Consider the following 14,184-nt stretch of genomic DNA (forward strand, 5'->3'; position numbering starts at 1 on the left):
GAAAAAAATTTATAATATTATAAATGTGTCGATGAGAGCTTTAAAATGAATCCAATAGTAATAATGCAATATAATATATTAAAAAAATAAAAAATTTAATTTAAAATTTAATAATTTTATAATAATACTAAAATAAATTAATCTTAGTTTCATTTTAAAGATCTCAACGAGACTGTAATAATCCTTTTTTTTTAAAGTAGCAAATTAATTATTTTAGTGGTTAAATATGGAGGCCCACATAATGTAAGGTAAATAAAACATTTATATTTCTCTACCGATCTCTACACTTGATCTGAAAAAAAAAATAAAAATAAAAAGAGAAGAAGAAGAAGGAGAGAAGGCATCGATTATAGTTGACGAGAGAAGGAGACCGGCTATTTGAGGAGAAGGAGTTGTTGGTGCTTACGTTTTCAACGCTAATCGGCAAGCATATTTATTCTTTTAACTCTTTAATTGGTCTCTTTATTATTTTTCATAATTGACACATGTTCATCTCCTTGTCTGTTTTACAAATTTCAGAAAATTTCAGTTTTAAATATATTTCATCCTTTTTATTTGGTCTTGATCATTATCCTCAAAGATTGATTTACTTATTTCTGCAGTAGTTGAGATATATAACATTAGATTTTGAGGTCTGTAACCGGTTCCAAGTTATACATGTTGGCTGTATGTTATGTTTCTGATTTTCGAAGTCTAATGTATCGGTCCTAGTGTCTGACTTTTTATACACGAGGACTAGATGTTTATAACTCATTAGGAGAGAAAATGTATACCTATGACAGCTATATAACATTAACGGCAACCAATATTAGTTCACTTATCAGTCTTTGAGTAGGTCTCCAATTAATAATCTCTATGACGAATCTTCACCTTGACAATGACTATAATGTTTGACCTGTTCTCCTTGTTGTCCTCAATTATTATTTTTATTTATTTTCATTTTTGTATTTTTTATATATCATTAGGAGAAACATCATGCTGATGACTAACCTAGGATTTGATAATGAACCAAGAGAATATCTCTGATTGTAGCATGCACCCAATCCCATATCCCTTGATGTGTGCTAAACTTTTCTCCTTTCATAGAACGACTCATGTTATTTCTTGACTGAAACCGTATAACCCATCACATTAACAATTTAGCAGGCCTTCTGATCTTTGAGTACGACCCGGCTGAGAGAAGTCTACTTGTGCTAGGTTACAGTTTGTTTCCAAAAGTGAAGCATGTTCTCTAATGATAGTATAAGTAGCAATGACATTTATGTCTAGAGATTATAAGCTTTTAGCCGAAACCTCATCGAAATCTCATTTGCTTTATGTGACCCACCTACCTAATTTCACAATAAGACACTAAGTGATGTTTAATAAAATTCAAACGACAACTACCTTATCCTTATGAGATACTATACTGAATACAATATTGCCTCTATTTGTAACTTTTTCCTATGTGTACTTGTAAAGCTATGATTTTGATACACTCCTTTCTTTGTAAACTCTTCCTGTATGCTCTATACACAAAGTTCTTGTACTTTTGTACACTCTGTATAATCAACACTGTCAATACTCACTAACTATTAAAGAAGGCAAGATTAAGTGGCAAACCACTATGACTTGATGATGAGTTGATGACGTTTTATGTGCTATGATTTTGTTACTTGATCACCTAGTTGTTATCCAATAGGAGAGACTGTGCATGAATACGACTCCTGTTAAAAATATGATTTATAAGCGTGCTTTCATAGCATGGCTATGCTCTCGATATCGACATCCCGATATGAGAGTTCCTGGGCTATTACTATTATAGCATCGACTAGACGGTGCACCTCTCTTGATTGGACATGTTCTGGGTCACGGTTATTTTCATAGTTTTACAGAAGTCGTTCCACGGTAACTCTGTGGTTAGTGCACAACATTTCATGCACAGTCACTTAAAAATTTAATCGACAAATATGGGGTGTATAAGGGGAATTAGACGGAGAATATAGCATGTATATAAACGGGCATATGCGCATTCCTGATATCCTGAGTTATATATATACATGGGCCAAAGAGCCAATTCCTGACTTGAAGCCGTGTTCCCGGGACGGTTTACGGGGAACCGATTTATATACATGAAATTATTTTTCTCTAATTCAAATAACATGTAAAATAAGAATAATGTGCTTATATGCTTTGTGACAGATTTGGCATGCACGACATGTCCTGGATGAGGTTTTGGTGATTGTATATTGATATTGTTGTGTATAGAATTTTGGGAGTTAATATTTAGAGATTTACAATTTGAGATATATGGTATATACGAGGGTTTCCTTGTTTGGATTATTCCCTCGACGTACTCATCTCATGTTGTGGGTTTCTAAATCTTAACTCCTTTTAGTATAGGGTATAAGATATGTGCTTGAGGTAGACCACGATTGATATATACAATTAGCAATTTTCCCCAGTCATCTTTAATTGAGCTTTCATCATATTTTGGTTTATAAGATAGGCATTTTCTTTTATCACTAAAAATTTAGAATTTTCTTTTCTTTATATCTATCATTTATACTTACACGCTCATAATTTCCTCATTTTACATGCTTGCTGGGAGTTTTCTGACTCCCCTGGGGGTTGCATGCCCCAGACTCGGGAATTGTTCTTTCTTCGCAGGACCAAGAGTACTTAAGGATTAAGACCAGCGACAGTGATCACCTTCTCTCTCTTCACTTTCTCAGCTTCAGTTATTGAGTCTTTCTTGTAATCACGTGTGGTACTCTAGACTAAGATGTATTTTTCCTCTTTCCTACATTGAAAAGTTGTGGACATGTAAGAGAATTTGTCTTTTCAGAGTTTCTTTATCCATCTAGTTCCTTTGTTATTTTAGTTGCATGCTCTATGTAATAGTTCTTTTAGCAATATTTCTGTATACAGGATGATCCAGAGGCGTGAATGTAACCGTATGGTTGCATTGCCGACCGAGTCACGCTCCAAATTATCACGTTTTGGACCCGGGGCGTGACAGAGACCTTTCCAAATATATAATGTTTTCAAATATTAGATTAATAATTTTTTAACTATATTTATTTGAAATTAAACATCTAATTTAAATTACTAAGAATGATGGCAAAGTGGTAATGTTTAAGAAATTAAGTAGTTAAAAATGGCAAAGTTGTAATTAATGAATAGTATTATGGAGAGACTCTCCAAAAAGGGCGAAATTTGGAGATCTCCAAATTTGGAGAGTGGTTGGAAATGTTCCACTCTCCAAATTTGGAGATTTTGCCTTTTTAGAGGCCAGTTGGAAATGCTCTAAGCGTATGTGGTTCTATTAAATCCAAGTTTTACTTTGTTAAGCATAGGCCTATAGACTTGGTGAAAAAAATTGTCTATTTCAATATCTTTTTTATTGTTTATCTTTTACATTTTGGATCCAAGCTCAGATCAACTGAGCTTAAGAGAACAGGATGTTCACATATAAATAATAAATAAAGCAACTTTAAGTATTCAACTTGTTTACTTCAGGTAATAAATATTACTTATTTATGGTACTGATAAAACTAGGATATGGTTGAATATATCTCGCGTATTAACGCAAGTTAGACGTCATTTATATGCCATTCCTTACTATATGTGTTAGATTTATTTCTTGTCACATAGATCATGTTATAGCCAAATTTGGTTTAATGCGTGTAAATAATTAAATTTGTATAAGCTAGATGGATGGTGAATGGTGATGAAATAAGATTATTATTATTAGAACTTGGTCAATAGTTACTCAATTTGATAATTTAGAGCACACATTTTATCAGAACCGCCCATATGCTACTAGCATGCAGACAGTTTTGATAAAATGTGTATACTCGATAATTTGTAATCTCACGTATTAACGCAAGTTAGACGTCATTTATATGTCATTCCTTACTATATGTGTTAGATTTATTTCTTGTCACATAGATCATGTTATAGCCAAATTTGGTTTAATGCGTGTAAATAATTAAATTTGTATAAGCTAGATGGATGGTGAATGGTGATGAAATAAGATTATTATTATTAGAACTTGGTCAATAGTTACTCAATTTGATAATTTAGAGCACGCATTTTATCAGAACCGCCCATATGCTACTAGCATGCAGACAGTTTTGATAAAATGTGTATACTCGATAATTTGTACTACCCATCTCATAAAATCTATGTATATAAATGATCATGAGGTTAGATTTTTCTAATTAATAAATCAATTATTCATAAACCCATTCTATGCTCCCCCGACCCCCCACCCCCACCCCCCAAGAAAAAAGAGAAATCATTTGATTCCTTTACTAAAGCTCCCCCGACCCCCCACCCCCACCCCCCAAGAAAAAAGAGAAATCATTTGATTCCTTTACTAAATTATTATTAGTCTTTGCCGGCATAATCAGATGATTGGTTTCTCGAGTCAAATTAGACGTGGGTTGTGATCACAGTTCTTTTTGGTTTTTATTTAGTCCCTTAATACTTAGTATTTTGAAATTAGTCCTCAAAGCATTGAAATAAATTAGTCCCTTTGCTAGAAATTTCTTCAACAGTACTAATCTTGATTGAGTTGGTATTTAACCGTGAACAATTGACCATTTTACTGCTTACCAGTTACATTCGGGAGAAGGATTAGTAGTAGTGGACAAATTTTCAAAACCAACCCCTTTCATTATTTATTTTCAAAAAACGACCGCTTTTGCAAAAAATAAATAAATAAATAACCGACCTGGTTTCAGCCTTGGAGCTGAAACCGGGTCGGTTTTTGAAAATTTTTATCCTAAACTTCATGAGAGTTGTTTCGTAGTTTAATTTTTTTTTTGAACTACGAAACTTCACGGGAGTTCAACTCCCGTGAAGTTTCCGAAGTATTTTCAAAAAAACCGACCTGGTTTCAGCGCCAAGGCTGAAACCATGTCGGTTTTTGCAATTAAGTTTAAAAGGGGTTGTTTTCTGGGATTAAATTTCCAAATAGGTTGGTTTTGAAAATTTATCCTAGTAGTAGTAGTTATAGAAAGGGTTAGAGGAGGGTCTGATGGGGGGAGAAAGATGTTTAAATGTATGTGGATTTTAAATGAATATGGAGTACTGGATTCCATTAAAATGAATATGGTAAACATACAGATATAATCCAGTGTTTCATAAAAAAAATAAAAAAAAAAAACTTACAATGAATATTTTCTCCAAAATCAATCGGTAACAAACTAAATAGACTAATTCGGAAACGAATTTAAATTATATGGAAGACCTAACAGCAATTTCAATTTCAAGGATTTAAAGCACTACTACTGATGTATTGGCCTAATTTCTAGGAAAAACCTTTTTTTTCGCTTAAATTTTTTTTTTTTTTGTTTTTGGGGAAATAAAAACAAAAGTCACGTTGTCTGTTTGACCATTTCCTTGTCAAAGAGAAATGTGCTCCACTCCGTAGAACCATAGACACCTCTCTACGCCCCCCCAAATTTTTTTTTTATAAAATTTTTTGTTTCTCTTCATTTCGATTGAGTGAGAGAGAGAGAGAGAGAGACCATCGAAATTAGAAAAGAGCGCAGATAAAATTCTCGATCTCGATATGTTATCACCGAGCAAACAATAGGAGTTGTGATTTAATCGACGATCTCAATCTGTTCTCTCTCGGTCTCAGGTTTGATCCCCAATCCAATCGCCACTAGTCATTTTGTTCCCAATTATGGTTGTTATAAACCCTAGATTGGCATTTTACGTTACGTTTTTTTTTTGCTAATCATATTTGTGGCTGATTCTAAAACTTCACGTGATCGTGAAAGAATCGTCATAAATATAATACGAACGTCTATTGCTTATAAGTTGAACTTATTGTTAAGTAATTGGAAATACTAATCAAGGGGATCTGGAATGATTCAAAATGATAATATTTATGAACTTGCGCGTCATTTGAACTAATTGAGCAATCATGAGGAAACACGAAGAAGAAGAAGACCATTAGATGTTAAAATGAGATGGTAAGATGAGATTTTGATCATGAGACGAACCATAAGGTTATTCAATTCAGTGGTCAGCACCATTCATCTCGATTTAAATTTCGGACAGATTTGTGTGTGTGAGTATCTGTAAAAGTCATGATCTTGTAATTGGATAGTTTTAGAAATGAAAGATTTACTTTATTGGACTACTTTGATATCTACTTTAGAAGTCTCCAGACTAACCAAATCTATAAGTACATGGTTTGGTAATGTGGCAAACAAGTTGGATGGTTCCGATATCATCAACTTGCATAAACAATTGCTAATTTGCTAGCTCATAGTAAGGATTCAACTCATTTAGCAATTGCTAAATGAGCTTCCAAGAGATAAGAGTGGGGACAGCCGGATACCTCAATCAGACTAGTAGGTTGGGTCTCACTACTAGTCCATCTCCTGGTAGCTAATTTAGCAAAATGTAATGTCACCTCATACCCATTTTTTACACACCCACACAGATTACAAACACACACACACATACATACATATAACGATACCAGTTAAAATCACATGTAGTAAGCGCACGTAGTGAGAAATTTAAAATTTGTAAATAGTATATTTTTTAATAGAAAATATGTTTATAGTTTCATATTTTTCTCCTAATCTTTTGAAGAAAGTAATAAATTAGCTTTAGATATTCATGCAAATTTCTAATTAGAAACTAATATTCAAACCATAACCTATTTAATTTTAACTAAATTTCTTCATGAAGTATAATAATATCTAAGTCATTGACCATCAATCATGATTAATAGACATTCATAGTTCTAGAGAAAAAAAATTCTAGAAAACATATCCGACTCAAAACATGAGTTTAGTACAATGAGCAATGACAAAAGATAAGAATATCGTTAGAATATAGGAAATAATCCATAAATTTATTTAGTATCATGTTAGTTAAATTTAATTCCTTTGAACCTTCTTAAAGTAATTAGAGATGCTTCACAAGAAAGAAAATAAAAGTAAGAATTTTCTTTATAATTACTATCCTCTTTATTTGGGATTAAGTTTTTCTAGCTTCCTTACACTTTAAAAAAGAATCCACTCAAAGTTGATGAATGCTATTGATATATTCAAAACTATTCAATAATTCAAAATCGTTCAGAGGAAAAGTGATTTTGGTGCTTTTATAAGTTGCGTTTACATGTATGAGAAAGCCTCCCTTAAGTGTCAAATTTTTTATCAAGGAAATATGTAGATTCATCGATTTTACGAATTTATTGTGCAAATTGTGGATTCAAATATGTAGTGCATTGGTGTTTTGTGAATTGTAGGGAATGTTTTCAATAGGCAAAAGTATTTGTTTCAGTTTGCCCAACATTAGGTATCATGCACCAAATCAGAATTTAAAGAAAAATTCAAATAGATGGTAATCCAAAAAAAATAAGTTACACGTGTTGAGTGTGACTCTACACTCTTTACATGTTCAAATTTGAAATGAGTACTTATTGCTGTCATGGTTTATGAAAGTTAATTTTTAGTGAAATTTATGCAATATGTTTTAATACAAATCTGATGGCTAGCATATATATTTGGAGATCAAATATTTTATTTCTTAATCAGCCTTTTCCCTTGAATATAAGATCTAAAAGGTATGCTTACATTGTTCGCTCAGTTTTTCTGGAGTGTTGTGTGATTTTTTTATCTCAATGACGTTTGATGAAAGCGAAAAGTTGAAAAAAGCAGTTCTTTATCAATTCTAATTATGAATGATGCTGATTAATCTGATGCTAGGAGAATGTTCTAAGACAGGGAGGATGGGAAAAGGCCAACACTTTGTCATAGTGTTAAAGTTATAGTGTTATATATAAATTTTGTTTAGCACTTTAGAATGGTATCCTTAAGTTCTAACAACATTAAAATGCGTCTTTCTCGGAGAGGAGCTTGGATGTGTCATGTGTGGGATCATTAGGTGTTAGAGGAGAACTTGGGAGACCCTTATACGAGACTATTAAAATAGAGTAAAAAACCACATTGCTTAACAGAGGTGGATATAAGTTTTTGTTCATTTAGTTAAAGGTTAGAATTGCATATGCAAAATAAAAATGTAAGAGTAGTAAGAGTAGTCTAATAAATAAGAACATGAAGTTAAAGATTGTGTGCACATATAATATTCAATATAGGAAAATATTCAAATATTAATCTCATTATTGAATATAAACTTGCAATACGATTCATCTATATAAAGTGTTTGTTTAACTAAATGAATGCTAAGCATTTGCCAAAAATCATTATGATTATGTTTTTATAGTGCATTATCCCAACGATATGCAACAAAACACCGCAATATGCTTTGAGGAGCAACCAAACCAACTTCATAATGAGTTCACATAGACTGGAGTGCATAATTCGGAATTGACATAAACATACCAACACAAGTTAAACTTATGTTCAAATGAACTATTTGGTCATTTAAAATGAGGTGTTTTTTTTTGTTACATTCATTCTCAACAATCCATTATCTATCAAGATGATCTGATCACCTAGCAAGTGATATAATGTTCTTTTAGTTTTATCTGATAGCTAGAATAGGATACAATTGAAACTGCATCATGGAGTGTTATGTGTCTGGATTGTATTTAGCATAAATCGAGATATGTTGTAGCCCATCATGGGGTTAAATCTGAACTAAGTGCAAGATTTTACTTGTATGAACGTGCAATTGTGCATCATATTTACTAGGAGTCTAGGATTATGCACCAACCACATTGTGGTATTTTCTTCAAATTTCTTAGAGATGATGTAGCAGGACATGCGCCCGCGCACGCACACACACAAAAATAAAAACATACACACCCCCCCCCCAAAAAAAAAAAAAAAAAAAAAAAAAAAAAAACACCCCTTCTCTCTGCCTCCCTCCCTCCTTATATTTTAGGTCCTGGGGTTAACACACATAAACAAAAATTTCCAAATAATTATATAGAACTAAAGGGACCTAACCATATATTCTATTTTTACCTTATTAGAGTGAAAAAAAATTATTTGTTCTTGATCAGTGGGCTGACAATTAGCTTGATAAATTAGATAGTGCTAAGAAAGTTGTATATATATTTTCGACTTCTTCCCTGTATATCTTAAAGGAAAAGAGTGGTTTCCTATAAAATCCTGGAAACTAGTTTGCATCTAGTAGAGGAACCTTTCTAAACACGTGAATTACATTTCATGCTGCAATATGAAGGTGTACTCTTTTTCACTTCCTGAACCAGGTGTTCCACTTGTATGGAACTTTCTTCCAATCCTTTCATATCAGACCATTAGAGCAGCAAACTGGATTATGGTCCAAAGGCTATTCCTTTATTTTACCATCTGTACTTGGGCTTATGCTCAAGTTGAAACTATCAGCACGTTGAACTTCTTTTTAAATTCTTATGATGTGTAAATTCCAACCAATCCTTAAAGCTACGATACATATTTTTGTACGGTTAAAAAGCTTGGATCAAGTTCCAACTTCAACAAGGTTTAAACCTTTTTTCACGTGATTATCCTTGAGATGTTGGTTGGATTGTGAGTAGCAGATTAATAAAGCACCATGAATTTTCTATACTTTTCATGCAACTAGCAGGTAACAAAGCAAGCATACTGAATAATGTTTTCTAAGGAATAACAAGCGTCCTATAATTTTCTCTTGCAGATGTGAACATTTTTATTATTTGTCCTATAAAGCAGTTGCTAATTATGAAGCTACTACATTTGACTGTTCCATCAAGGAAAGAGTTGTTTACCATGATTAGTAAATACGTCATCTACTAGTACTTTTAAGGCCCAAAAATTAGTTGCTTTCAGATTTACTTGACCTTTAATCAACTTAACATCTGTCCTTATCGAACTCTATGACATACAGCACTGCATATTTGATTTGAAGCTGTTATATTACAACAACAAGAACACCAACTGTATATTGATAAGTTACTACTTTGATGATTGCAGTGACTTATATTTTTTAAGTAAAAATTTGTTATTCATGTAACAACCCATTGTTAAGGGGAAATTTTGATTGAATTCAAATGTTATTGTTTATTGGTTCCTGAAATATTCATCCTAATAACTTAATTGCCAAATTAGGTCTTTCTTTTACTTCTGTCATTTACCTTTGCAGAACTTTGTCATTATATCCTTAGTTTACATTATTATGGAAAATACTTGACGTTGTATTTACCTCTTTTGCAGAATTTTCTTTGCCAAAAGGAACAAAGGGAAATAAGAGACATGGCGTCTGAAGCAAAGGAAATCATAGTACTTCTCAGACAAATATTATGGTTTTCCATGAGAAACATTTACAGATTGGGTCGTGATCATCCTTTTGTTTGGGGCACGACATTTTTCTTGCTTCTACTATATAGATATCTTCCATCTGTATTTGGTTTTGTTCTTTATTCGTCCCCTGTTGTTGTTTGCACTGCCCTTCTTCTTGGAACTCTTCTCCTTTACGCAGATCCTAATCTTCCTGAAACAGAAGAGGTACGAAATATCAAGGGATCTAAAAATTCTCAAACTGGTTTTAGTGAAGGTAAGAGCTTCTCAGTGGAGAACCATGTGGCAAAACATGCAGCACACTTGAGGAAAGATCATAATTCTTCTTCTGAATCTGAATCTGAATCTGAATCTGATCATTCAGAATCCGGGTCTGATATCATTCCTATGCTTGATGAGCTTCACCCACTTTTAGATATTGATGCTCCTCAGACTGCAAGATCTGTTGATAATTCAGATGCTGCCTCTAGTGGAGATTCCGGGGATCAAGAATCAGATGATGGTAGCATTGAGGACGAAACTGAAATCCAAGAAGATGAAGAAGAAGATGAAGCACAGGAGGAGAAAGATGATGCCAACGAAGTCGTGTTAAAATGGACCGCCGATGATCAGAAGAATCTCATGGATCTTGGGACTTCTGAGCTGGAAAGGAACCAGAGGTTGGAGAACTTGATTGCAAAAAGAAAAGCAAGGAAATTTCTTAGTTTTCATGCTCAGAGAAATTTAATAGATTTTGATTGTGATGATCCCGTGCCAAGTAATTTTCAGATACAACCCATATCTGCACTGAGAAGAAACCCTTTTGATATTCCCTTTGAAGAGGAAAGTACAGGTTTACCCTCTGTTCCCGGTTCAGCCCCGTCAGTTTTGCAACCGAGAAGAAACCCATTTGATATTCCTTATGATGAAGAAGGAAATAGTAGCCTCAACAGAGTTACTATGCGACAAGAATTTGTGCCTTTCTCCCTCGGTGCACCATCTTCTGCGGGTATTAAGCAAGAAGAACTTGGTTCTTTTTTGAAACCATTTTTTGTTGCTGATAGAATTAATTCAGATGGTCCAGGATTTGTGACAAAGGTTAGTTCTGCCCATGAATCTGATACGAATTCATCAGATACTGATCATGATGATCACATGGACCGAGTAGAACCTGTAGAGAGATATAGTCAATCGTCCGAGGAAGTTGATTCTGTTGATGCCCCTCGTGAGCAAATCGGGGTTGATGAAGGTATAACCATGGGTTTTAATGCTTCTAATGATGCAGTTGAAATGGAGCTTAGACAAGGTGAATATAGTTTACCCAATTTAGACGCTGAGAAATTGGAGGTTATAGAAGAGAGATACGATGATTCAAGCTCCTCTTCATCAGAAGGACACTCAGAAATTAATCATGAATCTACAAGGGCAACTGAGATGATTATTGACAGTCAAGGTATTGATCCGGTATATGATTCTAGTCCTTCTGCAGTTGCAAAATCCATCTCTAACACTTCGACACATGATGATGAAGATGCTTTACCATTTGACGGTAAGACAATTTTACTCCCTAAGCTTAGAAAATAAAAAATTTAGGGTTCTTTAGATTTTAGTCCCTCAAGTCTTTAATAATTCCACATTAGTCCCTCGCACTGTTGAAATTTCCTATAGATCCCTCAAATCTTAAGGTGTCTTGCAAATTGGTCCCTCAATTAACGAAGTACCCCTCAACACATGTTTTAGTCCAAATACCACATAGTTTGTAAAAACATAAGCGGGATATTTCGGTAATTGAGGGACCAAATTACAACAATTTCAGAGATTTGAGGGACTAGTATGGATTTATTGAAGATTTGAGGACTAATATCTAGAAAACCCAATATTTTATCATCTAAATCATTGATTCATATTTCTACTATGTAGGGTTCCAAACAGCTCCACAAGACAGAGGTATATGGGTAGCACCATCGAGCTTATCTTTCGTAGATGAGATCGAATCAAGATCAAGGGAGATAAACGAAATCAAGGAACAGGATGTCCTCCAAGTTGAAGTACCTGGAATCAGCGAAGATTTTGCTCATCCAATGTCCCCTGTGCTTCCAAAATTTGTCCTTCCTTCACCTTTGTTTGTGAGTTCGAGTGATAATGACAATGAAGGAGATGAAATAATTAATAATACTTCAACTGGAAAACCACTGACACCAAGGGAGGCGCCAATAATATCGCAATCTGATAAAGCTGGTGATAAACTATTAAATATTGCGGATTTGCCATCAATTCCTGAAGATGAGCAGGAGACCAAAATTGAACAAGCTGCAGCTTCTTCGGCTTTGACTGGTATTGAGGAGCCTAGTGAAGGTTTATCTGAGGATAATCACCTAGCTGCTGATGGAAGTACTTTAGATATTGTATCGAGTATTGAACAAAGTGATAAAACCTCAAATGGATCCGTAAAGGTAAAGGTAAAGGGGAGCTCTAAAGGCTTTGGAAAGATGAAGAATATCGCAAAGTTCTGGTGATTATAATTCAAACTTAGATTCTGTTGTAGCTCAAGTTATTTTGAGCAAGTTTAGAGATATAACTGCAAATGGAAAAGAATTTTTGAATGCATAGGTTCTTCTTTCTCCTTGTTCTACTCCTTGCATAGCTTTCCTTCAATTCGCTTGTTCTGTCTGTGAAAACCATATTACTCCTTGTATATCTGTGTCAAAGATAAATCTCATAAGGTCTTATTGGTCTGAAAGTATCGTTACGCAAGCATCAATCCCATAAAGCTTCATGCATATTTTGTTCCATCAAATTTGGCAGGTCCTGTACCAAATTAAATTCCATCCAATATTTTTTGAGAACTTCTCTTAATATCTAGTTTAGAAACCCTGAACTTTGGATTCAGATCCTCTCTAATTAGGTGGTAATTGGATTCAGATCCTCTCCAATTAGGTGGTAATTGGAGATGGGTCTAATTCTTACAGTTTTACCGTCTATCTCAATTCCAATGGATGAGATCGCGCCACGTAATATTTTCACTAGTGGTTTTGATTGTAGTAGCTTTCAAGTTTGCTAGTGGTTTTCAAGATCAAAGTGGTTTTCATAATAACAATGGAGACCTTACATGGTGTGATCTCATCCACTGAAAGTGGTATAGACGATAATGATTGAGAGAATTTGACCCTCTTTAATTACCACCTAATTGGAGAGAATCTAGATTCCTGAACTTTTGTGCTTAAGTTATTTCTAGCATGCACAATACATGAAAATCACCTTGCTTATGTGTAAAAACATGCTCCTGTTTCTTTTCTTCCAAATAGGCAAATTGTACAGTGTAACAGTGGTCACAGCCTTTTTTTTTTAAAATTGTGATTACCGTCTGATATTTAGTGGATATTTGTGAATTCTCCTATAGATATTTCAAATGTTAGATATTTCAAACATTTGAAATATCTTGACGAAGAACTACAAATATGTCGAAGAGTATCTATTTATATCACCTATTAGGGATATTTTTATTTTACTCGAGCTATTGTGTTTTTTTTTTCTATTATCACTTCGTAAATCCATACTATTGATGAATAGCATTGACTTATATGCACATGGTTTGTCATATTCAGGGTTATATATGTATCCAAGGTTTGACCTCTTGGTAATAATGCTCCATTTTGAAGTTCATGCCCACTCGTTGCTTCCACCATTTGAACATTTGAAAACTGTTTTCTCCCTGAAACAGTCCCGCTCGCTGAGTCGGTTAGGTTTTATGCAAGTTGCAAGCACTTTGATCTGATTCTGATATGATTTCTTGGTTATGTATGATGTTGTCTCTAGCCCTGAAACAAAGGAACTCGTCGGTAGGGATGCAAAATGATACATGTATCCGCAGATATATCTGCATCTACATTCAATAGGATAAGGCGATATAGTTACCGATATTGTTATGTTGGTCATGCAAATGAAATTATTTTGTATTAAACTA

The 14,184-nt window shown here is 33.8% G+C and overlaps 1 protein-coding gene across 2 annotated transcripts; it reads left to right on the forward strand.

Annotated features, from left to right (window-relative positions):
* On the forward strand, positions 5,441-14,057 carry LOC109830680. Of its 2 annotated transcripts, XR_002244382.1 has the most exons (4): positions 5,441-5,635; positions 10,158-11,769; positions 12,141-12,830; positions 13,826-14,057. XR_002244382.1 is itself a non-coding variant. In XM_020398027.1 (3 exons), exons 2-3 carry the CDS (start codon positions 10,197-10,199, stop codon positions 12,734-12,736), a joined length of 2,169 nt encoding a protein of 722 aa, XP_020253616.1. In that variant the 5' UTR covers positions 5,441-5,635; positions 10,158-10,196; the 3' UTR covers positions 12,737-12,852. The 2 variants fall into 2 exon arrangements, 1 of the variants encoding a protein (XP_020253616.1); XM_020398027.1 differs by lacking the exon at positions 13,826-14,057 and having other exon boundaries at positions 12,141-12,852.

This window comes from Asparagus officinalis, chromosome 2 (genome assembly GCF_001876935.1).
Source record: "Asparagus officinalis chromosome 2, Aspof.V1, whole genome shotgun sequence".
Lineage (NCBI taxonomy): Eukaryota > Viridiplantae > Streptophyta > Magnoliopsida > Asparagales > Asparagaceae > Asparagus > Asparagus officinalis.

Excerpts from the sequence above, each read along its gene's own strand:
- LOC109830680 (XM_020398027.1), top strand. The coding sequence starts at position 10,197 with ATGGCGTCTGAAGCAAAGGAAATCATAGTACTTCTCAGACAAATATTA. Across the intron at positions 11,770-12,140 it reads AGATGCTTTACCATTTGACG|GGTTCCAAACAGCTCCACAA; the intron begins GTAAGACAATTT and ends TCTACTATGTAG.